At 33.8% G+C, this 27155-nt stretch overlaps 13 protein-coding genes across 13 annotated transcripts; 9 read left to right on the forward strand and 4 right to left on the reverse strand. All coding sequences in view use genetic code 12, as the record gives it.

The window, feature by feature from the left end:
• Positions 1–544: 544 nt before the first annotated feature.
• On the forward strand, positions 545–1894 carry HRT2 (putative methyltransferase; the record flags this gene model as incomplete). The annotated part of the gene is made up of 1 exon (XM_049404894.1): positions 545–1894. The coding sequence occupies one exon, from the start codon at positions 545–547 to the stop codon at positions 1892–1894; it is 1350 nt and encodes a 449-aa protein (XP_049265435.1).
• A 146-nt stretch (positions 1895–2040) lies between these two features.
• On the reverse strand, positions 2041–2427 carry TOA2 (transcription initiation factor IIA subunit gamma; the record flags this gene model as incomplete). Its single annotated transcript, XM_049404895.1, has 1 exon — positions 2041–2427. One exon carries the CDS (start codon positions 2425–2427, stop codon positions 2041–2043), a length of 387 nt encoding a protein of 128 aa, XP_049265436.1.
• Positions 2428–2645: 218 nt separating this feature from the next.
• On the forward strand, positions 2646–3758 carry J8A68_001261 (uncharacterized protein; the record flags this gene model as incomplete). The annotated part of the gene is made up of 1 exon (XM_049404896.1): positions 2646–3758. One exon carries the CDS (start codon positions 2646–2648, stop codon positions 3756–3758), a length of 1113 nt encoding a protein of 370 aa, XP_049265437.1.
• A 59-nt stretch (positions 3759–3817) lies between these two features.
• On the reverse strand, positions 3818–7441 carry J8A68_001262 (uncharacterized protein; the record flags this gene model as incomplete). The annotated part of the gene is made up of 1 exon (XM_049404897.1): positions 3818–7441. The coding sequence occupies one exon, from the start codon at positions 7439–7441 to the stop codon at positions 3818–3820; it is 3624 nt and encodes a 1207-aa protein (XP_049265438.1).
• A 333-nt stretch (positions 7442–7774) lies between these two features.
• J8A68_001263 (cleavage polyadenylation factor subunit) lies at positions 7775–9274 on the forward strand (the record flags this gene model as incomplete). Its single annotated transcript, XM_049404898.1, has 1 exon — positions 7775–9274. One exon carries the CDS (start codon positions 7775–7777, stop codon positions 9272–9274), a length of 1500 nt encoding a protein of 499 aa, XP_049265439.1.
• Positions 9275–11621: 2347 nt separating this feature from the next.
• Positions 11622–14255, forward strand: J8A68_001264 (ubiquitin-ubiquitin ligase; the record flags this gene model as incomplete). The annotated part of the gene is made up of 1 exon (XM_049404899.1): positions 11622–14255. One exon carries the CDS (start codon positions 11622–11624, stop codon positions 14253–14255), a length of 2634 nt encoding a protein of 877 aa, XP_049265440.1.
• A 220-nt stretch (positions 14256–14475) lies between these two features.
• Positions 14476–15759, forward strand: CPA1 (carbamoyl-phosphate synthase (glutamine-hydrolyzing); the record flags this gene model as incomplete). Its single annotated transcript, XM_049404900.1, has 1 exon — positions 14476–15759. The coding sequence occupies one exon, from the start codon at positions 14476–14478 to the stop codon at positions 15757–15759; it is 1284 nt and encodes a 427-aa protein (XP_049265441.1).
• Positions 15760–17254: 1495 nt separating this feature from the next.
• ERG251 (Erg251p) lies at positions 17255–18268 on the forward strand (the record flags this gene model as incomplete). Its single annotated transcript, XM_049404901.1, has 1 exon — positions 17255–18268. One exon carries the CDS (start codon positions 17255–17257, stop codon positions 18266–18268), a length of 1014 nt encoding a protein of 337 aa, XP_049265442.1.
• A 1366-nt stretch (positions 18269–19634) lies between these two features.
• RPL20B (60S ribosomal protein eL20) lies at positions 19635–20153 on the forward strand (the record flags this gene model as incomplete). The annotated part of the gene is made up of 1 exon (XM_049404903.1): positions 19635–20153. The coding sequence occupies one exon, from the start codon at positions 19635–19637 to the stop codon at positions 20151–20153; it is 519 nt and encodes a 172-aa protein (XP_049265443.1).
• Positions 20154–20763: 610 nt separating this feature from the next.
• Positions 20764–21570, forward strand: J8A68_001268 (oxidoreductase; the record flags this gene model as incomplete). The annotated part of the gene is made up of 1 exon (XM_049404904.1): positions 20764–21570. The coding sequence occupies one exon, from the start codon at positions 20764–20766 to the stop codon at positions 21568–21570; it is 807 nt and encodes a 268-aa protein (XP_049265444.1).
• Positions 21571–21827: 257 nt separating this feature from the next.
• Positions 21828–22646, forward strand: J8A68_001269 (uncharacterized protein; the record flags this gene model as incomplete). Its single annotated transcript, XM_049404905.1, has 1 exon — positions 21828–22646. The coding sequence occupies one exon, from the start codon at positions 21828–21830 to the stop codon at positions 22644–22646; it is 819 nt and encodes a 272-aa protein (XP_049265445.1).
• Positions 22647–22759: 113 nt separating this feature from the next.
• Positions 22760–23905, reverse strand: J8A68_001270 (uncharacterized protein; the record flags this gene model as incomplete). The annotated part of the gene is made up of 1 exon (XM_049404906.1): positions 22760–23905. One exon carries the CDS (start codon positions 23903–23905, stop codon positions 22760–22762), a length of 1146 nt encoding a protein of 381 aa, XP_049265446.1.
• A 473-nt stretch (positions 23906–24378) lies between these two features.
• Positions 24379–26922, reverse strand: NIP1 (translation initiation factor eIF3 subunit c; the record flags this gene model as incomplete). Its single annotated transcript, XM_049404907.1, has 1 exon — positions 24379–26922. The coding sequence occupies one exon, from the start codon at positions 26920–26922 to the stop codon at positions 24379–24381; it is 2544 nt and encodes an 847-aa protein (XP_049265447.1).
• Positions 26923–27155: the final 233 nt, after the last annotated feature.

Genomic DNA, 27155 nt, shown 5'->3' on the forward strand with positions numbered 1-27155 from the left:
TAGAGGCAACCAAACGATGATATTTTGCAGGGTATTTTATTTGTATGTGTGACAAGTCTAATTTGGGTAGGAGAGGGATCGGCGAGCTACAAAGCTGACCCCTAAGATTAAAGTATGACAAGATTCCCCGAGGCAGTTATAATCATAGATAGCTAAGTGATTGCGGTTAAGTTGGAGATAGAATAAAGGATTTTAGAAGTCACTTTCCAGCCGTAGGGTCCCGGTGGGATCCTTCACTTACAGGAGACCTGAGGCATTGAAACATAAATTGACGAAATTATATGAACCACAAATTCTGAATGAAAACTCAACAGAATGCTCAAGGACAATCTTAGACAGGCTGATAGACAGAGACCCAATCCCTTTACAAGCAACCTATTGTGGCTGGTTTTGCGTGCCGAATAGTTGCTAGTTTTCTGACCATTGTTGCTAAGGAAGGTGAAGAACGTTTTTTCGGACCTACTAACACCGAACAAATTTCAGATTTTTCAGGACTAAACCTTGCAACACTTCTTATCGAAGTCACACCCCCATCATACTCCAAATGTCATTACCACCCCCATACTACAACGACGATCCAAAGTCATTTGCCTATCCAACCATTCATAAACGTTGGCCAACAATCATTGAAGGAGCAATTGACGATGTGAAAGCCGCTCCAACTACTAAATACTCCTCCGAATCCCAAGCTAAGATCTTACAACAATTGCAGGATCTCTTAAAGGCATTCAAAAACGATGAAGTAGTTCGTGAATTCACCCAAGATGAAATCTTACTCAATCCCGACTTGATCCATTATAATAAAGCATTAATTGACTTACATATGGTTAAGAAAGTTACTTGGCAAACTGGTCCTTGGTTATATCTTGAATGTTATCTTTATCAATATATAAACAATTTCTTTTTGGAATCAGAATGGGATGATTTTGATATTTTTGAAAATTTAAAGACTAAAACTTTTAAACAATCCGAATCAGGTGTTTTGGAATTATGTAAACGTTATGAAAGTTTAGCTAATCAAATTAAAGATTTAGGAGAATCGGATGATACTCTCAAGTTATTATTTCATGAATTTTGTGATATTTCATTATGGGGGAATGCTACTGATTTGTCATTATTAGCTGGAAATGTGACTTTGGAAGATATAAAATCGGTTCAAGGTGCTGAAGTCCGTAAGAAGAATGAAGAAAAGATTTTAATTAATGATTTGGATCAAGCTTGGGAATGGTATGTTAATAAACGTCAAGGAAGTAGAGTTGATATTGTTTTGGATAATTCTGGATTTGAATTATTTGCTGATTTGATATTAGTTTTATTCTTATTGGATAGTAAATTATCAAAAGAAGTTCATTTACATTGTAAAGAAATTCCATGGTTTGTAAGTGATACCATGCCAAAGGATTTCCAAGATTTATTGAATCAATTGAAAGATTCAGAATTCTATCCAAATATTCATCAAGAACATCCAAGTGCAATTGAATTGGTTTATCAAGAAATTAAAAACTATTATGAATCAGGAAAGATTATTATTGATCATGATCCTTTCTGGACATTACATTATAATTATTGGGATATTCCTAAATTTGATCAACTTTATTCGAAATTATTAAAATCAGATTTAATTATTTTCAAAGGTGATTTAAATTATCGTAAATTAACTGGAGATTTACAATGGGATAAAACCACCCCATTCAAAACTGCCATTCAACAACTTGATGGATCAAAATTACCTATTCTTTCTTTGCGAACATGTAAAGCAGATGTTGTCGTTGGATTACCAGCCGGAATTAATGAGAAATTAATTGAGGAATATAAAAAGATGGGTAATGAAATTGGAGAATTCTGGAGTAGTTCAGGTAAATGGGCAGTTGTATCTTTCAACAATGGTGAGTAAGAGAGATCTTTATAGATATGTACAGCGATACTTTACGTTTTATAGATAGCTAATTCCATTTTTTTATAGTTTTTATTAAAATTACAAACACATACCTAGTATACAGACAGAATTACTACTACCCAATGAAGAACAAGAGCCACTTCTTATATATCACCTGCTTTTCTTGAATTACAAGCCACAATCTTAAACTTATCCACATTAATCTCAGTATCCACCGTAGCATTACTTCCACTATCAACACCACCACTACTTAAATCACTCAACTTAATCAAAACATTCTTAATAATAAACGTCCAAACATCATCACAAAACCTATAAGTATCCAAATCACCTTTGAATGTCAATTTCGATCTTGCAATATTCGTATCCCCCTTTAAATTGTCGGAAATTATTCGGTCGAAATTGTTAAGGATTCTATTGGCTAATTGTGGTTGGATTTTTTCGTCAGAGATTAGGGTATCTAATGCGTCGGTTAATGTGACTCCGACAGTTGATCTTCTATAGAGTTCATAATAGGCTGGTGCACTCATATTGTTAGTAATTCTTTGAAAGAGAAAGCTGACTTAGTAAGATTTGTAGAATGAAATTTGGAGACGGAAGAAAAATGGGCAAAACTGGTTGATAACGACATTTTGAAGATGTCGTGCAAAATGAGACATTTGTCAATACAATTTTTTTTCCACTTTAAATCGGCCGGCCATCAGAACAAGATCAGGCACCTTTGACAAGAGACAATCTATAGAGCAATATGGATCAATTGACGGTAGCAGAGAGATATAAGATTGCAATTCGATCATATCGAGAAATATCCGACTCCATCGAAAGAAAAGATTCTCCAACCTATCAATCTAAACTAGCATCCTTAATTCAAGAATTTACCCTCATTTTAAAAATCATTGACAATCTTTCATTATTCAGTGAAAATGAAACAATAGATGAAATAACCACAAACTACATCCCATTCCTCAATGTTCAATATTATATTGGTGACTTATACACCAGTTCATTAATGAACAAGAATGGAGAGATTGATATTGGCAATAAATTACCTAATTTAACTACGGCAAAAGATCACATAATCAATTATTTGATTGGATTATCAAATTATAAAATCCTAAATAAACCCCAATCAGATCTCGTCAACATCCTCAAACGAGACCCAAACACTACTGAACTCACAACTGTAAACCCTACAACCAGGCGACAAGAAAAGATTGAAAATTTCAAATATGAACGAGAATTGACCACCAAACTAAAAATCCTCGATGAATACTATTCTTCCAAAGATGATGAAAACAACGAATTCTCAAAACTAGATGAAGAAATCGTCCGTGAGATATTCATTGATCAAATCAGATTATACGCCCTAAAATCATTCAATTTACTCCAATCCATCTCAATGGAATCACAAGTCCTCAAATCCATGCCCGCCAAAACCCCTTCTTCCCAACAGCCATCATCACAAGTTCCAGAAGATAAGCGAGCACCCACCCGAGAGAACGATTATGGATTCACAACAAGATTAGAATCCTTACCTCAATCCACCACTAATAAAATCTCCGATTTCTTGTCGGGGTCAGGCAAGATCCTAAAACCATTCACCATCACTTCGGAGAGACAAAGGTTGAAGGATAAAGTCATGGGAACTGGACAAGTATTGCCTTCGATGACGGTGGAGGAATATTTGGATTATGAATTGAAGAATGGGAAGTTGATGAAGGATGAAGTGAAGGATAAACCCCAGGGTAGTGAGGATGAAGAAGAGCTTGATTCGGATGAGGAATTAGAGAAGAGGAGGTGGGATGATTGGAAGGATGAAAATCCAAAGGGGGCAGGAAATATGGGTGCGAATATAGGATAATAGATTGGTCTATGTATATATATTTATTCTTTATATATAGTAAAGTACAGATTTTATATTTAAGATATTAATAGTTCTTCACTTGAATCAGATAATTGTTTCAACCATTCAAGATATTCAATTTTTAATTCTTCAATCTTCACAATTCTATTACTATCACTTCCATGACTGATGATCCATTTATCATCATCTTCTTCAAACGTTTTCAAACAATTCAAAATAATCATATATAATTCCAAGACTTTTAATCTACACTTCAATAAATCTTCTCTATCTTCGCCCATAATCAAATCATCATCATTCTTTGAATGTTTAAACCTTTCAATAAACATATACAACGCCTCAATTGCACCTCTCTTATCCGCCAACAGATCTAAATCTTGTCCAACCCCAAACAATCTCCATGAATATAAATATTGATACAACTTCAATGAATTAACCAAATATCGTTCCTTACTTGCCAATTCCAACAAGATCGAATCAATCAATGAGAAATGATGACGATATAGGGTGTTGGGGTTTGGTGGACATATGATGGATAATTTCAGTTGAGAAACTAATTTGGAAATGAATTGTTGGAATAATTGTTTGAATTTTGGATGAGATACCGTGGATAAATTAGATAATGATTCATAAATTAGATCATATTTGGAAATGATTAATGATAATTCGAATACTTTTAGATAATATGTGGATATTATTTCGGTATGACTATTGGTAGATTTCAATATTTCGATAGCTTTATTTTCAAACTTTAATGCGATATTTATAAAATCATCATTGATTTGTTTATTATCCTTAGCGTCACAGTTGATACTTATATCCGGCATTTCATCTTCTGGAGGAGCTGATACAATTATAACATTCTGAGATGATGCAAGCTTACTTTGTGCTTGGGATAATTTACAAAGTGAATCGAAATATTCCGCCTCTCTCAACTTTTCATCTGGTTCTTGACTAAACACAGCATCTAAAAACACTTTAATACTATCATTATCACCATCACCATCACATAAAGTATATACCTTATTCTGTAATTCCAAATCATCTCTCAAGTCAACATATGGAGTATATGTTTCAAAAATCTCAAAAAACTCATCACAATCGCCATTTCTCAAAAATATCAATCCCATCAAGAATCGATCCACAATTCTAGCCTTATTCAATCGATTCAAGAAATATTTCTTCAAGAAAAGTCCTTCATCACGCTTGATTAGTTCAATACATACATCCACCACAAAACTGCACGATGATGATGATGATGTGTTGTGGGAAAGGAGAATATCATTATAGAAATAATCATAAGCTTCATTAAATCTTGCTTGACGGATAAATTTGTTTAATTTTGGATGTTTGGCAACTATTGAAGTCCAAAATAAGGAATTTTCAAGTTTTGATAATCCAATGGTTTCAATTCTGGCGTGGGATGAATTATCTTTGAAACAAGTGTCAAAAATTATGCTTGCTATGTTATAATTGTTCAAACTTTCGATGGTTTGGTTGATTAAACTGATGATATCTTCATTGGTTTCACAGATTAAGAATAATGAAACTAGATCTAATAATAAATCTTCATGTTTTGATTTGATGGCTTTAAATGTGTTCATTGCATTTAATTTTCTAAAACTTCCAATTTCATTCGTATAGAAAGCTTCTTCATCATCGACTAATTCATAGCCATTTTCATGATTTAAATTAATCAAAGATTTAATGATTTCTAAAATACCTGGGATATTTTCTAATTCAATCAAGATGGATTGAATTTCTTCATCTGTGAATCTGGAGCGAATATGGTTTTGAAATAATTCATTAACTTGTTCAGGTGTCACTGTTGACGTATTTAATAATTTTTCATGTAATCTATGATACGTCTTTGATGAAACAACAGTACGGAATTTATTCAAGATTGTCATTAATTGTGAATCAGCTGGAGTTAATTTATAATTAGCAAATGATTCATAATAATGTGATGGTCTGAAAACACCAAATCCATTCACTTGTAAACTTAATAACATTGATTGTTTATTGGTTAATGAAATTGCTAAAGATTCTTGAGATAATTTCTTAAATTCTTCACATAATAAATCTAATTTAAACCAAAATGATTTTTCATTCTCTTTTGTATTACATGATTGATTAATTGTTTCCATTACAACTTGTCTAATATCTTCTTGTTTATCTCCATCATATGGACCCAATTTCCAATGAGAACGAAGGATTTCAATCGAGGTTTCGATAATTAAACTATCATATCTGCCAGAATTAAAAATCTTTTGTTGGTAATATTCAATATCATGATATGGTGAAAGATCTTCTTCATCTTGAGAATGTTCAGGAAGTGATAAATTAATGGAAGTTATAGTGCCGTGATCAAAATTAATATTATAAGTAACAACCATAGATGAAGTATTTGATTTCCATAAAATATGATATTGTAACACATTGTCATTAAATTCAGTTTGGAAATCTTGAATAAACCAAAGAATATTTTGAAATGTTGAATCTTTAGCTGAGGCATCTGAATCTTTCGTTGATGATAATAAAGAATTTGGTATTTCTGGTTGGAACGTGAACTTATCCAATTGTTTTAATTCAATAGAATCTGAATAATCAATAATTTCCAATATTTTAAATACAAATCTACTCTTATTGGAATCAATCTTATCCGATGCTGCAGAATTGAAAAACAAAATGATATATTGTGTTCCATAAATTTCCAATAATTGTAAATGTTTAGTTGGAACCGATGTAATCCAATTATCATGATGATTATTTAAAACATCATTATCTAATTGTAATGGAGAAGTTATATTTTGATGAGATGATAAATTCCAAACTTTAATCATTTTACAAACTGTCAATGCAACAATAACATCATTCAGAATTTTCACGACATCAATAATTGAATTTGATGAGATTCCTTCCAAGATAATTTCTTGTTTTGGTTTGAAAAATCCACTGAAAAATCCTCCAAATGGTGGAAGTAAAGACGCGGTTGATTCTTGGAAATTATAAACGGTAAAATCTTGTAAAATTGTTGGTCTGGCAAAATGAATGAAACCACCATCTTTCAAAGATACAACTAAATTGTTAGTATCTAATGATTTAATATAAAATGGAGAGGATCTTAATTCAAATGAATAAGGAACTGATATGTGACCCCATTTATCAAAATGTAATAAATTAAGTTTTTTAACATTTGAAATAATAAAATCAGATAATGAAATCTTTAAATTTATAAATAAATAATTTGCATCAATTAAATCAATGATTAAATTACCATCTTCATGTTTATGATTATCATCTTGGAAATGTAAAGTAATACATTTATTTGATATAATTTTATGAGGTAATTGAATTTGAATATTTTGAAATTGAAAATTGAAATTATTTGATTGTGAAATAATTGGCGTTAAAATGATTGTTTTTAAATCATTAAGAACTTGAAAAGATATAAAATCAATTAATAATCCATATTTGGTTAAGTTGATTATATCACCACAGTTGGATAACATTTGTTGGAATTGTTCATTTGGTAAGAGTTTCTTGTTGGAACCAGTAGCAGCAGTACCATCTGAAGTAGAAGAAGTCTCTGGATATTTCAATGGTAAATGGACATAACGAGTGGGTAAATTGGAAGAGTATCCCACTATGTTAGAAGTGGAATATGACGTAGAATCCATAGTCATCTCTCTCTATCTCTTCCTATCTCTCTATTTCTATATCAATCAATGAAGTTGATCTGTCAATTGAAGGTTTGTTGATAATTTTCAAATTTGGTTGTTTTTTTTTACAACTTTTACAACCAAATTTGAAAAGAGAGAGAGAAGAAGAAGAGAGTCTATGAGAAATCTTTTTTCTTCTGTAAAGTGAATTTCTTCTCATTGCGCATTTTCAATCAATCAACTTCCCATGAGATATCAAGAGACTGACTATTAGTAATTCTTCTATCTATAGACAGTTCAGTATATATATCTATAGGTAAGGACTGATAGTAGTAGTAACAAGGGTATACAATGTCTTCTGTTGTTTATTATAAATTCTTTCATCAAAAGAACAAAAGTGTAATTCATTTCGATGGAACAGCAATAAGTGTATTTGATTTAAAGAGAGAAATAATTACTCAAAATCAATTAGGAACAGGTAATGATTTTAATCTACGTTTATATCATTCAGAACAACCTGATTTAGAATATGAATTGGATCAAGATGTCATACCGAGATCTAGTTACGTCATAGTCAGACGATCCCCCTCGACTTTAAAAGCTGGTAGATTTAATAATGCGTCACGATATGTGACTGGGAAACCAAGGATTAATAGAAAAGTAATAAGTAATGCCCCAGCAGCTGCTGCCCCAGGAGGAGGAGGAGCTCCACCAAGTGCTGGCGGTGGTGGTCCAATTGATGAGAATATTTCAGAAGAGGATAGGATCAAACTTATGTTTGAAAATCAATCCAATGCATGGGCACAAACACAAGATGAATTAGCCCATCATAAAATGGTGTATTATAAACATCAACCAAACACAGGAAACAAACAAGAAGATGCTCCACCACCAGGATATATCTGCTATAGATGTGGTAAGAAAGATCATTGGATTAAGAATTGTCCCACGAATAATGATCCAAATTTTGAAGGTAAAAAAGTCATGAGAACTACAGGGATTCCAAAATCTTATTTAAAAACAATTTCCAAAGAAGAATTAGAAAAGAAGGCAGATTCATTAACTACGAATGATAATGGAGATGTGGTTGATCATGAAGGGAATGCGATTTTGATTACAGATGAAGGGGAATATGCAATTGCATTGGCTGATAGTAAAACTTGGCTTAATTATCAAGAGAAATTACAAAATGCTCAACGGAAATCAAAATTGGAATTTGATCAGAAATTGATTTCATTAGTGGAACAAGATAAAAAGTTAGAATTCTGGGATCCATTATCTACAACTAAGAAAGTATTGGAACTGCCAATTGTAACAACTCCATGTTGTCCTAATTTATCTGATTGTAAAAAATTAAAAAATATAAATTATAATCAAGCTGAATTAGAAAGATTATTAATTGATAATGATTTCCATTGTCCTAATTGTGGGAAAGAAGATATATTTATTGATTCATTAATCCCAAATCAAGAATTAGAAAAATCATTACAAGAATATATTCAATCTAAAGAAGATGCCGGATTGAGAGATCCAACAAAAAGATCAGCTCAAGAATTAACAGAAGGTGAAAATGAAGGAGGACCAGACTTAAAGAAACAAAAGACCATCGCTACCATGAATGAATTCCCTCCACCAATTCCTCTTCCAGATAGTGGGATGTTCGTACCAGGAATGCCACCAATTCCATTTGGTATGCCCCCACCCCCAGGCATGCCCCCATTACCTATGGGAATGCCACCACCACCTCCTGGGATGTTTTTTCCTCCTGGGATGCCGCCGATCTTACCACATGGGATGCAACCGAATCAACAGCAGCAACAGCCACAATTTCCTGGAAATCAGCAGAAGTAGTAAATAGTTGCATTTGGTGAATAGTAAATAGTAGTTAGGTATTGTAGTAGTAATAAAAAACATTATGCAATAGTTACCCGGATTTTATTCTCCCTTTTTTTCTCGCAAAGCGAAAAAATTTTCATTCAAATAAATTTCTCGATGATGAATGAAAATTATTATTTAGTTACTCTTCTTCTTCTTCTCTTGTTAAGTTCCATAAGAAGCAAGACATAAGTTTCAATCACTTATGCAATTAGTTTCTTCTTTATCGAATGAAATGTATGTTTCTTATTTGTCGCTTTCAGTATTAACCGCATTTTGATTAATATCAACAAATTAACGGATGATCCAAATAATCAATTCAAACTAGAGTTTGTGACTTTTTAGAATGATCACAACATTATTATGCATGGCTTACTGATAATTTATTTAACTAAAATGAGGTTTTATACTGGTTTTACAAATGAGATGATTGGTTTTACTAACTGTTATTTCAATAGTAACTTAAGGGATTAGTTATTGTTCTTTGCTTTTAGAGAGTAAAATGGTTCAATGGTATGTTTTAGATGTTTTTACAATATCTATCTGTGGGGTTTTATATGATGACTTAACAAAAACAAAGCTGGAATTACTGGCTGAATCTCTATGATTGATAAGTTTTTGCAACGCTTCTGATTTATACAACCCTCACACAGATAGGTGATTATGTTCCCTACAACGAATGTAATAGTAATACTAACTTTCAATTAGAGTATGTTCATTTTTACGCTACTTCTTGTGTGTTTCTTGAATATTTTTTTTTCAAAATGAGGATTTATTGCACTGGGCACTGAATAAATTTATGAGTGACAATGCATTTTATGGTGGGCCTCAGAAACCCACCGTTACTGATTCTAGAAATTTAGAAACATGTTTTCTAATGTATGTGTAAACCATGAGTTACTAACATAGTCCCCATGTAGTAAGATGCTTTACTTGTTAAACTAATGTATGTGTACCTTTCAATGCTATTAGATAATCTTTCCTCATTGCATAGTGATGATCTCCTTAGATGACGAGTCAGAACTCGGGATTCCCGTTGATGACAACACTTTTTTAATACCATTCATGCAAATCTGATTTTTGCCATAATGTGGAAATGATGTCTTATTACCACAGAATATCATGGTTTACTAACTAATTATTAATAGAGATATTACCCGCTGCTATACTTTTGCTATTCAGCTAACAATAGGATTTTTAGGCACCTCATCAGATTGAATAGAGAGTAAGCTTTGGATTTGTATATATTGAAAGCAGTTTTTTAAAAAGATGAGATTGAAAAAAATAGACAAGCATATGTCTGAATTCTTTAAAGAAGAGAAACTTTTTCATGTCTGATTAAAAAACACAGCAACAGTATGATTAGATCAATGAGCTAGCTATTTCAATTGATGAATGTTTAAAAGCCTATTGTTTTGGCTTTAATTGGTTTATGAAGATTCAAATGACCATACCCTATTATAATGAGAAAAACATACTCCTGTTGTTTTCTTATGTTTAGAAGTTAATGATGACTTCACCACATTTATCACGACGGTCTACTGCGTTTGGGGAATTGTTAATCTCCAAACCTTGATGACAAAATAGGCCTTGACCGGCCGTGGTTCCTGAATATCTTCTTGACTTAGAAAACAGAGTTTTTTTTTCACATTTACTTTTAGGAAGGGTGATTTGAATCTTCATAAGAGTTGGGTTTAAAGAGTATGTATGTATATTGTTTTGTTACTGGAAAGAAGAAAGGGTGAAAGTATACTTTTGAATGATGACTATTAGTTTACTTGAGTAGTACACTGTGAAACTCCAAAATAATATAATTCGATTTGCATGTCAGTCTGATTCTTTCTTTTACCTCTTGTTGTATACTTACTCCCTTTCTTTCTTTGTTGGATACATAAGAGTGTGGTTTACTAATTGTTTAGAATATAGAATAAGTTGTGTATAATTATCAATGTACAGATCTAAAGATCTTAAATCAAATATCAGTGCACTTGTAGTCCAACTTCGAGAAACCTTTTCTTCAATCCACTCTCTCGCTTCTTCAAGTTATATACTTTCCAACTCCAATGTACTTTCTAACCCAATATCCATTTCGTCGATTTTGCAAGTGTTTGCCACCTCGTTGGCCCAGGGCGAAGAAGTCTATTTTTTTGACCCTCTTACTCCTGTGGCGCTTCTCTCTTTATTTTTTTGGTTGACTCCGTTCCGGTGATCGCAAGCCACCATCAAATGATGTGTACATTCAAAACAATAAAGACAATAATTCAACAAGATTCACTCTTTTACATAGATACAATACTATCTATAGTTTCAACAGGCAATGCACATGAATTTACATTCTAAGAGAGAATCACAAAAGGAGAATTCACCTCCATCATACGAGAACTCAGTCTCATCTTCAACATCATCAATACCATCATCACCACAACTTACAACTTCATCCAAAAGTAAAATCCCACCCATACTAAGAAGAAAGAGTAGTTTAACACCTACCACCAGCAGTTCAGAAACACAAAAGAAAAGAAATGTGCCATATCAACCTTCAGTAGAACAAAAACGCCATATTGAAAAGATAACAAGTTCACAACTGGAACCATTATCTTCTGTACCCAGTAGAACTCAAACTGAATATTTCGATGTATTGCCTTCTTTCCAAATGTTTCAATCTATTCTTAAACGAGATACTAATCAATTCTCAGAAGATCTACACACATCCCCGCCTCCTCTATATGGAGAAGTAACAAGCAGAGGAGGATCACAACCTAGTATATCTAGCGCTATGGAAGAAGTTACTCGACGAGTGAGTGAATATGAATTGGCCGAAGAACATGAACGAGCAGCCACACAGAGGTTTTTATTTGAAGAAGAGCTAGTCGAGGATCCAGAATTGTTACGAACGGACGTGGCAACACCACATAATGCCAGTGTCGATAATCAGAATGTGGCAGTCACTCATGATATTTATGGAAACTCCCCACTTGATAATATTGATCGATTACAAAAACTCCCCAGTTCACCAATTGATATCCAAATATATGTGACTAAACAAGTCCCCATCCCCCATGAACAAAATGAACTCGAAACCAGATTGAAAGAATACACCAGTGGAGATTTCGTGAATGGATATATCGTCGTCACCAACACTTCTGACAAACCTGTCGAATTCGGTCTATTCACCGTCTCCCTAGAAGGAACAATCAAAGCCACTGAACGAAACTTAAATCTTGTGGGATTGGATTTCTTACATAAATATAATCGAATCCTTATGAAAAAATTCCTCAAAATGTACGATCTTAATGCTTCTTATGGATATACCCAAGTTCCTAATTCCGCCGGGATTGAATATGTTCCATATACGATGGATAATAGTGATGGATGTTATCTTGCTCTACCCACCGACCGAATCTTAGCCCCCAACACGAAATATAAGAAATTTTTCACATTTAGATTCCCCACTAAGTTGTTGGATACGGCATGTATAAATTCCCTCTTGCCGCATGTATTACCTCCGCCTTCACTTGGGGTTGATCGGACTTGTTTTCATAATCGAGGGGAGAATATTCATTTGAATAAAGCCTTAGGATATGGGTTTTTGAATATAAGAGGAACACCATTATTGACTAAGGATTATAGTTTTGAGGATATTAGTATTTCATATACTATTGAGGCGAAATTTATTGATAAAGTGAATTCCAAAGATCAAAAAGTTCCATTCTCATATCAAGAAATTAATGATCCTGAAGCGGATTCGGATTCGTTTGTGATATCGAAGAGTAGTCAATATTTTTTGAGATTTATACCGGATTTAAAAGAACAGTTTGAATATTATAGGAATGATTTCCGTCTGATGCTGGAGGATGGGATAGATAAGAGATTTTTAGCGGATTATTATAATTTATCAACATGGAGAAGTATTCATATGCAGAATTTTAAAATTGAACGAGAATTAGAAGAAAAGATGAACAGAGAGGAAATGAATAATGATCAAATAAAGCAAAAGAATTTGTCATCACAAGGGCCAGTCAGTAATTATCAGAATGAAAAGGCAAATTTGAAAGCTGACGATCAGGATCCTAATTCGAAATATAAGACTTTGGGTATGTTAGGCACCAAAATCCCCACTGAGATTTTTGGCAAGAAGAAGAAATTGATTTTATCTTCATTAGTCAAGATTGGACAACTGCATATGTATGTTAAAGTCCCCGACAAGGTCATCCCATACTCGTCTCCCAGATTATTAATGAAGTATAATAACGAAGAGGAAACCAAGGACCTTAGACCCGTTTCTTCCAATATGAAAGAAATCTATAATCGAGATGAAGGTGACCTTATCAATTCAGTTGATATTTCATTACATTTCCTTCCCAATGATTCAACAATAAAACCTCCCCAAATCAGTTCCATAGAAGCAAATGTTGTATTTTGGACATATTATACTGAATACCCATTACCTTTTGAATTAGGTTATGATTTCTTCTATACGAATCCTCAAGGTGATGATAAGTTAATAAATGACCCTGCAGAAATTACTCGAATTAATTTACAAACCCTAAAAGATCAAGTTGCCAATTATATCACATTTTTAAAATTGAATGAATTGTATGTTTCACGAGATTCTTACCTTTATTTGAAATCAATTAAATCATTAGGAGTGAAAAAGGATACCGTGAAGGAATATTTCAAGACCATTAGCCCGGTAACACATTCCGATTTACTTAATAATGAAGCAGGATGGAAATGTGAACAATTACCCAATAAGAAATTCAAATGGTGTAAAGATTTTAGTGTTCCCTTGCAAGCGATTAATAAACATAATGTTACTTTATTACCTAGTTTCCAAAGTTGTCTTGTGGGTAGACTTTATTGTTTACAGATTGTGGTTAAGTATAAAGGAACTGGACATGAGAATGAGTTTGCTGATAATATTGTTAAATTAGATGTTCCAATGTTTGTAGGATAGTTATATACTGGTTGTGGACTGCATATAGATACAATGAAATAAAATTTCATGCAACGACGATGAGTCATTCCCAAATAGGTAATTCAAATTTTGAAAATTTCTGTTAGCCGCGATTCGCTATCTTCCAGAATTCAAAAGAAAAATTTTCTTCTTGTCCTCTTCCCACCACTTTTTATTCTTTCCTCTTCTTCTATTCATATAGACAATTCAATAGACACAAATGTTATCTGCATTCAAAACAAGTCATACGTCGTTCGCTAAACGTTTCTTAGCCACCGCCGCTAAATCATTCACTGACAATAAGAAACAACTAGACAGAGCAACACTTACCATCAAGGATGGACCAGTATTTAGTGGGTATTCCTTCGGTGCCAACAAAAATGTCAGTGGTGAAGCCGTCTTCACTACTTCTTTGGTAGGATATCCTGAATCCATGACCGATCCATCATACAAGGGACAAATCTTATGTTTCACCCAACCTTTGATTGGTAATTATGGTGTACCTTCATCTTCACAAAAGGATCATTTCAATTTATTGAAATACATGGAATCTCCCCTGGTTCAATGTATTGGTATTGTAGTTGCCGATGCCGCCTTGGAATATTCCCATTGGACTGCCGTTGAATCTTTACAACAATGGTGTCAACGTTCTGGAGTTGCTGCCATTACCGGGGTAGATACCAGACAATTAGTTTCATATCTTAGAGAAAGGGGTTCTTCATTAGGTAGAATAACCATTGGAGAAGAATATGATGCCGATCAAGATGCTGCATTTGAAGACCCGGGTGCGGTGAATTTGGTACATAAAGTAAGTACCAAACAACCATTCCATATTAGTTGTCCACCTGAATATACTAAAAATATGCATATTGCTGTATTGGATTGTGGAGCAAAGGAAAATATTTTACGTTGTTTAGTTGAACGTGGTGCTTCATTAACTGTTTTCCCTTATGATTATCCTATTCATAAAGTTGCTAATAAATTCGATGGGATTTTCCTTTCAAATGGCCCAGGTGATCCAACTCATTGTTCAAGCACTGTTGAGCATTTGAAGCAAACAATGAAGACATATAAAGATTTGCCTATTTTTGGAATTTGTTTAGGACATCAATTATTGGCATTAGCTTCTGGTGCTAAAACAATTAAATTAAAATATGGTAATCGTGCCCATAATATCCCAGCATTAGATTTATCAACTGGTAAATGTCATATAACTTCTCAAAATCATGGATATGCAGTTGATGCAGAAACTTTGAATGCGGAATGGGAACCTTATTTCACTAATTTGAATGATTTGAGTAATGAAGGAATGATTCATAAACATCAACCTGTTTTCTCAGTACAGTTTCATCCAGAAGCAAAAGGTGGCCCATTAGATACTGGATTCTTGTTTGATAGATTCTTTAAGAATATCGAATATTATAAAGCTACTAATGGGTTGAATTTACCTAATGTTGATAACAGTTTATTAGTTGACATCTTACCAAAGGAAAGAGTTTTCTAAGCGGCACTCGAACTACCTATATACAATTTTTAGAAACATGTTAATTAATGAATATTCATAATATAAGAAATAGATTTAACTTCATGCTTGTAGATATAGCTGATTCTCTAACTACTCTCAACTATCGTTCTTCGATTAACCTCTTGAGCCAGCCGATTGATCTATTGAAAACTTTAGTTCCACTCTTAGTTCAGCCTTTGACATAGAAGATTGGATATCTATCCGATATGAACATTCCACTTGAAGACAGCACCAAATAATATTAACAAAAACACAGACTGTCTCTTCTGTCAAGTCAGGAAAAGAGCAGAAAATCCCTAAGAGATGACCTGATTATACACTGAAAACTTCCCTGTTCAAGCTTGACGACATTTTGCAATTCTTTTATACAAAAAACAAGGACATCTCACATAGGCCACATAACCATCGAAGTCTAGACCTCAATTGGCATTCTCTTAATTAATTAACAATGGATTAGTAAGACCGGGGTTTGATTATATCCGTCCAATTATGGGATCTGGTTGGTGGAGTTTGTAATTATGAATTTGTTGGATTCTCTTTGAAGGCTTAGCTATTCCTCCAATGAGATAGAATTGAAATAATCTACAACAATCAACTGAAACTATCTCAGAAAGATGTCATCTGATTAAATAAAATATTTGCAACCGTTTTGTCATCGTATGAATCCAGTGCATGTCGTGTATGTCGTTTAAAAGAGAAATTCCTTTAGGTCGTAATTCACTCCTAGTTAAGAAGCGATGTCGTATAGCTCGTTTAAGAAAATTTTCCAAGGAAACTTCGCTACTTTATTTGCAATGCAGCTTTATCACCTTACCAATCGTTTGTCCTTAATCGTTACCTTTATGTTGTCTCCCGTTTCTTATACTTTCGACGGCATGTTGGCCTGGAGGTGGACCTCTCCACTTCCTTTATTAAGATTTGGGTAACATTCACTCTAACTACAATTCCTTCCCTATACACCTACTAATTTATGTTGCTTATATGAGGTTTTTTGAATCATTGGCTGATGCATTTTTTTGTTCCTCTATTTGTATATCTGTTTATTATATTTCTGTATGTTATTATGTATAAGAACTAGAATAAATGGTATTCTCAGAAAAAAAAAAAAAANAAAAAAAAAAAAAAAAAAAAAAAAAAAAAAAAAAAAAAAAAAAAAAAAAAAAAAAAGGAAAATTGCGACCGAAAAATGAAAATAAAAAAAAAAGAAAACATCATACGATTTCTTAATCTCTTTTCATCCCACCCCATGGCCACTCACCTTATGTGCATTTAATAAGGTTATATACAGGAGATTGGTTCTGAAACTCTAACTGTGCCATTTTCTTTTCTTGACCTGATTAAATGATTCAACGGCTCCCCTAAACGAGATGCATAAACAACCTTTATAAATGTAATTCAATTTCCCATTTTCTTTTTGAAATTTTTTGCTTTCCTCCTCTTTCTTTTCACAACATTACGCCAACGAATAACAAGAATGTCTGCTATGGATCTTGTTCACCAGCTTACTAATTCCAACTCCTCACTTGCACATATAATTACCAACACGCTGATAGTCAATCATGCCTCATATTTCCAAATTTATGAACAATTACAACAACAAGCTATGATTGTTGATTCATTTGCATCCAATTTAAATATAATTGAAAAATTATGGGCTTCATGGTATATCTATATTGATAATGATATATTAGCTACTGGGTTATTATTTTTCATTGTTCATGAAATTGCATATTTCGGAAGATGTTTACCTTGGTTTATTATCGATAATATGGTTCCATCTCTTAGGAAATATAAAATCCAACCAACCAAGATTCCAACCATGCAAGAACAATGGGAATGTTGCAAAACGGTATTAAAACAACATTTCTTGGTTGAAGCACTTCCAATTTGGTTATTCCATCCACTTTGTTCTCAATTGAAAATTACATTTGATGTTCCATTCCCAGGTTGGAAAGTTATGGCTGCCCAAATTGCCTTTTTCTTCTTTGTTGAAGATTTATGGCATTATTCATTCCATAGATTATTCCATTTTGGATGGTTTTACAAGAACATTCATAAGGTCCACCATAGATATGCTGCCCCTTTTGGTCTTGCTGCTGAATATGCTCATCCTGCAGAAGTTATGGCTCTTGGTGTAGGTACTGTTGGATTCCCAATTTTGTATGCATATGTTGCCAAAACTTATCCTCAGTATGATTTACCTAGCTTACATCTTTTTACAATTACTTTATGGATTGTACTTAGATTATTCCAAGCAGTTGATTCCCATTCTGGATATGATTTCCCATGGTCATTGAATAAGTTTTTACCTATTTGGGCTGGTGCTGCTCATCATGATGAACATCATCATTATTTCATTGGAAATTATGCTAGTTCTTTTACTTGGTTTGATAAGATATTTGAAACTGAATGTGGTACTTTAGCTAAAAGAAGAAGAGAAAATAATGCAAAGGTTAAATCTGAAGAAAGTTACAAGAAAAAGATTTAATTTTAGGGACAGCCTTTGAATGTTAATTGAATGTGAAATGGAAGAGTAAGTAGGCGTATATAGATATGTTATTTTATTAATAAAAAATTATAGTTTTCTTAGATATTAAAGTGTACATAAACATGTTACTTTGTAGTTGTTGAAATTGTTTTCAAACCAATTTCTGGAAATTTGCAACCAAAAAATAAAAATAATAAACGAAAATAAAACCTGAAAATCAATTAATTATGAAGAATAATATAACTTGGTGCGACATTGGGGAAGCACCAGAAGAGGAAGATCAGATTATTGCTTACCATTCTTAGATAGCATGTACATGCTTGTATGCTTAAATCGCAGTATCTGTTTTTATAGCCTGTTGTTAAGGTACAATCCATTGTCAATCAAGTGATAATCAAGTTTACATTGTCAATGAAATATTAACCAAGTTGACGTTATTCACATTCTGGATGACCAATCACATATATACCAATCCATAGAACACATTATGCATTCCAGGGCTAAAAGATAAGTATTTCATTTTGTATTGTGAGCATTCTGATTTCCACGGTATGGTACATTGTAATATGATAGGTGAAGGTCAATAAATTTGCAACAGACATTAGGGCTAGAACCCTAATCAAACTGCACGTGTGGTAGTGCAGAAGGTTTTTTTCTGTGGTGAGAATTATTACAACCAAACATACATAATAGAGGATGAAATAATCTATATACAGGGATTTTTTCTGTCTCTCTCTATTAGTACTAACAAAATATTCTCACACTACTAGTAAGAACACCATAGTAACAAAATTTACTATGGGCAAAGACATTCTCACAGTCCTCCAAACAGTTTAGTGAAAAAAAATTTTTGGTAGAAAAACATTTTTGAAGTTTAATATCCTACCATATACATTTGGATATCACCAGTTTAAGAAAGTAAGTGAAGATCAACATATACATATATACAGAGAGGGTATGAAATGAATGAGCAATAAGAGAGAGAGAGAGGTATTATATACCAGGGAATGAAATAGAAGATATTCAAAGGAGAGAGAAACATCATAACCAAGAGAGATATTTTTCACTGCCAACATGAATTTTCAATGTCAACTACTACCATGAAATGACAGAAAGAATAGCATATAACAACGACTACAGAGTAACCTCACATGTTTAAACGAACTAAGGACATTACTGGGATGAGATAGTAAAGTCAATACGTTTAATGCAAAAATTTCGAGATGAGGGTCTATTTGGCAAAGCACACCAAGAACTATATTACACACGCATCACCAACTGTAACTCTTTCGTTTCAACAATTCATACCTATCAATAAGATCACGATAATATAGAACATTCATACTAACATCTACCTTTTTTAGAAATGTCTAGATTAAACGAATATCAAGTTATCGGTCGTCGTCTCCCAACTGAGTCCGTCCCAGAACCAAAGTTATTCCGTATGAGAATCTTTGCTCCAAACACCGTTGTTGCCAAGTCTCGTTACTGGTATTTCTTACAAAAATTACACAAGGTCAAATCCGCTTCTGGTGAAATTGTTTCCGTTAACGTTATTGCTGAAGCTAAACCAACCAAGGTTAAGACCTTCGGTATTTGGATCAGATACGAATCTAGATCTGGTATCCACAACATGTACAAGGAATACAGAGATGTTACCAGAGTTGGTGCTGTTGAAACCATGTATCAAGATTTAGCTGCTAGACACAGAGCTAGATTTAGAAACATCCACATTTTAAAGGTTGTTGAATTAGAAAAGACTGATGATGTCAAGAGACAATACGTTAAGCAATTCTTAGCTAAGGACTTAAAGTTCCCATTACCTCACAGAGTCCAAAAGTCCAAGAAGTTATTCCAAGCTCATGCCCCAACTACCTTCTACTAAGCATTTTAATGTTTAATATATAAAACACCCACCCCATTTATTCGTTTTCTGTAATTTAATACATATGGTTACGGTTAATCATTGGATATAATCTTAAAACTTATATATATATTTAATTAATATATGTGAAATCAAATAGTATTTTTGATTTGTAGTATTCACATATTGATCTGTTTCTACGTATTATTGTATGACTGCCTAGAGAAGCTTGCAGTATATCTCTATCAGCCATACCACCTTGGTCCAAGCAGTGAACGAGGCGGAATAGGGATCCTACGCTTCCTTGAGTTGTTACTCATTGACAAAATAGCTCATAGAGAAACGAACGGGAGGTTATTTCAAACTTCTCTTAGACAACGACATCCGAAAGTAGCTCATTATCAAGTATATTCATAAAACATCACAATCCCAGTATAAAGTTTGACCAGACACTCTCTGATTGTCCAACTACAGAATCCACAGTATTGAACAATGATAATGCGAGATTCCGCGGAAATGTTTGCAATTCTTACTCCACACAATTTCCTCTAAATCCGCTGAAAGAAAAAACTCAAAATTTTCAATTCTCTTTCCACTTCTTCTTTTCTTTCTTTTACTTCACCACCTCAGAATGTCATACGGAAGTAAAGCAGCTGAAAGATTAGCAAACGAAACAGTATTAATCACTGGTGCTTCAGCTGGTATCGGTGAAGCAACTGCCAAGGAATTGGCTTCAGCAGCCAACGGTAAACTTAAATTGATCTTAACTGCCAGAAGAAAGGATCGTTTAGATTCCGTCGCCAAACAACTCACGGAAACCTATCCCGACATCAAAGTCCACACCGCGGAACTTGATGTTTCCAAAACCGAAACAATTGCTCCATTACTTGAATCACTCCCTGAAGAATTCAAAGACATTGATATCTTAATCAACAATGCCGGTAAAGCACTTGGAAAAGATCAAATTGGAGATATTTTACAAGAAGATATCTTGGGTATGTTCCAAACCAATGTTCTCGGTTTAATTGCCTTAACCCAAGCCGTTATCCCTATCTTTAAGAAGAAAGACCATGGATCTATTGTCAATCTCGGTTCTATCGCCGGTCTTGATCCATATCCTGGTGGAGGTATCTATTGTCCTTCCAAAGCTGCCGTCAATTCCTTTTCTCATGTTTTGAGAAAGGAATTGATCAGTACTAGAATTAGAGTCTTGGAAGTTTGTCCCGGTGCGGTTGAGACTGAATTCTCATTGGTTAGATTCAAGGGTGATCCAGTTCAAGCTAAAGCCATCTATCAAGGTACTGAACCTTTGGCTGCTCAAGATATTGCTGAGGTTATTACTTTTGGGCTTACCAGAAGAGAAAATACTGTTATTGCTGAAACAGTTGTTTTCCCAAGTCATCAAGCTGGTGGTGGTAGTATTCATAGAAAGCAGTAGACTAGCTCATTTCAATTGAAGTTTCATAGTATTGCCTGGAACGGTGTAGATGACCTCTTTATACCCCCCTAACCATCGTAATATGTAGGAGAATGCCCAAATCGAAGTCAAAATTTAGCGGTCGTGTCGCTACCCATTTCCTCGGGTATCGATTTGACCCCACATGGAGCGAACGACCCTTTGTGGATATTTCTTGTCTCAAAATATTCACGTCTTCTTATATCCCTCCTTTCTTCATATCAATTCTTCCATCAGCAATGTCATTAGGTAAAAAAGCAGTTGAAAGATTAGCAAACAAAGCCATCCTTATCACCGGAGCCAGTAGTGGAATCGGTATGGCCACCGCCAAGGAATTCGCGGCCGCTTCCCAAGGACATATCAAATTAATCTTAGGTGCCCGTCGTCAACAACGTTTAATTGACCTTTCAAACCACTTAAAATCCCTCTATCCCGCCATTCAAATCCATACTTCCTTCTTAGATGTGACTGAAAAAGAATCAATTTTGTCATTTGTCAAAAACATCCCGCAAGATTTCGAACCAGATATTCTTATAAACAATTCTGGAAAAGCATTGGGAAAAGCCACAGTGGGGGAGATCGAAGATGAAGATATTCATGGAATGATGGATACGAATGTGGTTGGATTGATAGATATGACCCAAGCCGTCTTGCCTATATTCAAGCAGAAAAACCGCGGGATTATTTATAATGTAGGTAGTGTGGCTGGTGTTGATCTGTATGCTGGTGGATCTGTTTATTGTGCACTGAAAGCTGCTGTTAGATATTTCACCGATTCCTTAAGAAAGGAATTGATCAATACGAAAATTGGGGTGATGGAAATTGACCCAGGAGCGGTTTCTCTGACTGAGTTTAGTTTGACTAGGTTTAAGGGTGATCAAGGGGCCGCTGACGCGGTATATCTGGGGACTAATCCTTTGGTGGCTGACGATATTGCTGAGATTATTGTGTTTGGATGTTCCAGGAAGGAGAATACTGTAATGGCTCAGACGATTGTATATCCTCAACATCAAGCTTCTGCTAGTCTTATTCATAGAGAGGTTACAACTCCAGAGTAGGACTACTTTCGTTATCTAGATCTACAAAAGATATGAAAATTGTTTACCGCAACAAGGTGAAAATATATAATAATCTATATCTATATCTAAAGAATCTAAAAATACACAACAACCTAAAAACTCAACTGTTCTAAAGTCTTGGAAAGCTTCGCAGCTCCATCCACCGCATCATTGCTATCTATACTGATCTTAGCCCTATTAAGTTCCAACCCAGCCAATAACATACATGCTTTACAAATCTTATTCGAAGATAAATATCCACACTTTTCACACCTATTCCCATCCTTAAACTCTCCCTTCTTTCTCTTCAAAGAAACAGATCCATCCGGGTTCACTTCAGTCTCATCATCGGCCGCAGTAGCAGCCTTCTTCTTATTCTTATATTGAGTAGTCACCTTCTTCTTCTTGGGTGCCAACACCAAATGTTCACCACTATATATAATATCCATAATACAAGACGGTCTAATCGATTCCAAAGCCTTCAACAACTCCCTCGCCGTTCCTCTAAATGCCTCTGGAGCATATGTACATTCCGTCGAAAAATAATCCAATTTCTTATAATGAGCATACAACACAATCTCCTTCTGATAGCTATACTTGAAAGGTTTTGATCTCTTAATTGGTGATCCAGCAGACTGAGTCAAAATCGCACATGATTTTTCCAATCTGGCAACATCACCCCTCAAAAGGTTCATTAATACCGTTTCGGCCATATCGTCAGCATTATGACCCGTAACAACATGGTTTATACCCAATTTGGCCGCACCTCTATCCAACGCTTGTCTTCTTAATACACCACAATATGTACATGAGGATCTTATCCCTGCACAAGAAACGATTTCGTCCATTGTCCAGTCGTATAAATCTTTATAGGAGATGATTTCGAGGGGCATTTCATATTGTTTTTGATTTCTTTTGACGGTGGCTAGTGAATCATCTCGATATCCTTTAATACCTTCATCGATTGAAAGAAGGACTAATTCTAATCCGTAGTTATAACGTTCATTTAAGGTTTTGAGAACTGACGCGAGGACAGTGGAGTCCTTACCACCAGAAGCTCCGATAGCTACTCTATCTCCGGGTGCGAATAGGTTGGCATCGGTGATGGTGTGATGGATTTCGGTTTCAAATACGTTATAAAAACATTCTTTACATAATTTTTGAAGGTTTTTTGGTCTTTTCATAACTGCTTTACGAGAGTGACAGAGTTCACATAACGCAGTCACTTTGACTTTCTTAACCGGTTTATCTTCAGTCATGATTGTTGTTGTTTGGTGGGTGAATGATAAATCAAAAGATGTTGAAAAGAAAGTTGGAAAATCAAAAGAAATAATTTATTTGATTAGGGCGATGGTGCGGCTCTGACTCATATTTCCCCTTTAGGAGTGATCAAGTGTCAGAGCAGTTCAGAGATAACTCTACTGAATCATAATGCTGTTGATATATCCTAGATTCTACCATTGGCTTTTCCTACTATAACAGCTAGCCATGTGTTTCACCATACACACGAAGTTTACTTATTACTATTTGTATTAGATATATAAAGAATATAAAAAATAAAACTATAAAAACAATCAAAAGTGCACATTTTTTTCATCTCACTGTATCGAAACCCTATAAACAGACCCCTCAAACACCCGAGATGACTTCTTTCACCAAACATAAAATCAAAATGCAAAAACAACTACACAACCTCCCAATAATTCACAAAAAAGCTTTTCAGTCTCTCTATCTAAACAGTAGCTTGGAATTCATCATTGTTAGCATTAACATTGGCATATCTGAACTTATTATGTTCTTCTTGGATCAAATCTCTTTGTTGTTGTTGTTCCTGTTGTTGTTCCTGCTGTTGCTGTTGTTGTTGTGGGGATTGTCTCTTTCCATAACCGTTCGAAGAAGTCTTTTCATTCTTTTCGGAAAGGACATTAATCTTTTCCTTCATTACAATTGCCAATTCTTGTAATCTTGATCTTTGTGGGGTGAGGTCAGTTGGTGTGAAGTTGATGAATTGTTTAGATTCATCAAAGGATCCATTAATATCATTAGATTCGATCATTTTATCCAAGACTTCGGTGATGGCTTCAGGTGAAAGTTCAAAGATTTTGGATAATCTAGATATGGATAATTTTGAATAAACTGATTTAAAAGTAAAGATATAAGTTCTTAATCCTTCAATTTGTAATTGATTCTTCATCATTTTTAATAAATCATCGTTATCTGGGAATAATTTCCAAATCTTAATTGAAGATAATAAATTATAAGCTTTTGCCCAATTTCCTTTATGTAAAGCTATAGAAGCATGAACAATATGATCTTTAATACTTTCTGGAGGACCGGTGAAGAATTGCCTTTCATGGAATTCTAATTTACTCTTAAAAGATTTGATATTTGCTTTACGTTTTGAAGAATCCTTAGCAGAATGAGATGCAGCAGCTAAAGCAGGGATTTCTATTAATAAAGAACAAGTTGAATGAACACATTCCAATAATTCTAAATTGATATGTTGATGGAATGGTAATAATTTTTGCTTTTCAACCGTGGTTGCTTGACTTGGATATTTGGTTGAAAAACCTTGTCCTAATAATTCTTTTGCTCTTTGAGAATTAACAACTTCATTCAAAATCTTATGAGATTCTTCAATAGAACCGGATCTGAAAGCACTTAAACCTAATTGAACTAATGCTCTATTATATTGGACTTGTAAAGTAGAATCAGCATTGTTGATGTTATTATAAAATTGAGCATCCAAGAATAAATCTCTAGCCTTGGCATAATTGTTATTAACAGCATAATAATAAATGGAGAATAGTATAGCATGTTCACCATAAGCTACATTATCATGTTCTTGTAAGAAACCACTTAAACCATCTATTAATTCAGAAGGTGTAGAATTTTTAGTAATGATAGTTGAATCTTTGGCAATATCTTTCCAAGCTTCTTCTTCAATTGATTTAATCAATTGATCAGGCTTATAATAGATATGTTCTAATCTTCTCAATACAATTCTAGCCAATTGTTCAGAATCTAATCTTACATCTTCTGGAGTTATGGATTCGGAATAAGATTGACCTCTAACCACTAATTTATAAACAATGTGTTCGTCCTTCAATCTTTCGATATAATCAGTAGAATGAGGATCAGTACTTTGTAAACATTTAGTTAATTCATCATCTAATCTATCAATTGAAGAAATGATGGATCCAAACATGACTTTAACCCCTTGAGTATTTGGAGTTGGTTCAATATCAATATCATCAGTAACTTCACCTAATTCAGAAACTTGATAAGTATTAATATTAGTTTCTAACAAGTTTAATAATGAATTAAGATCTCTTTGATTCTTTTGCCACATTTCAACCGGCATAAAAGTTTGATTTGAACTAGCATCAAATCTAACTGATAATAAAGTTTGATAAATATTAATTAATTCAAAAACACCATCACCTAAATGCTGTTCTAATAATTCTTCTAAAATTTGAATTTGTTCATATTTATCAACATTCTTTTTACCACGACTTTCAAGAATTTGTTTCAAAGTAGCAAAAACAGGACTTAAATGTCTAACACCTTGGAATCCACCTTCTGCTCCTTCTTCACCAGTTCTATTAACTTCATGAGCTGGTTCAGCTTTCAATGGTTCATCATCTTGTTCAAAAAGTTCTGGTTTTTCCCTATATAAATCATAATGGAATTGGAATTCTTTAATTTGTTTTCTAACTCTTTGTCTAGTAGTATTAAAAGCTCTAGCTTCAGCTGCATTCATGGTCTTATCAGCCTTTTCATTCTCAGCAGTTGCATTAACATAATCTTCTAAACTTGCTAATAATGTAATAAAGAAATTTGGAGTACCAATATTTTGTTGATTTGCTCTTATTAAATAACGACCTAATTTATCAAATTCAGTTAAAACAAGAGTCCAATTATTACTTCTTTTGTTAACATTGATGACTTCAACTGATTCTTTCATATCATCTAATAATTTATCTTTGGCAGATTTAACTACTTTTTTACCTTCATCATCACTTTCAGATTCATCACTTTCACCACCAGCTCCTTTAAGAAATGATTTCTTCAAGAAATAAGCAGGACCGGATGGACGACCTTCTTCATCAGAACTACTTTCTTCATCTGATTCATCTTGGAATTCTAAATCGGAACTTTCTTCAAGTTCTTCTTCATCTGAGGATGAAAGTAATTCTTCTTCAGATGTACTTAATAAATCTTCTTCTTCAGATGATGAATCTGATGTGTACCCAGTTACGAAAAAACGTGACATATCCTTACTCTATGTTGTATATGGGTGGTAAAATGTCACTTAAAAAAGATCTATAAAAACTGATTACCCAATTATGTTTTAATACAACCAATTGGTTTCTCTTTGGGTGGTTGGTTGTATAAAATCAGAAGAAGGAATTTTTCACTTTTTTTCTTTGAGAAGAGAAAAAAATTTTATTCTTAAGGATTAGAATTACACATAGAAGTATGATAATTACACCGCATCACCAAGCA

The sequence above is a fragment of the Hemisphaericaspora subhashii genome, assembly GCF_019202705.1.
Source record: "Hemisphaericaspora subhashii strain CBS 10753 chromosome Unknown scaffold1, whole genome shotgun sequence".
Lineage (NCBI taxonomy): Eukaryota > Fungi > Ascomycota > Pichiomycetes > Serinales > Debaryomycetaceae > Hemisphaericaspora > Hemisphaericaspora subhashii.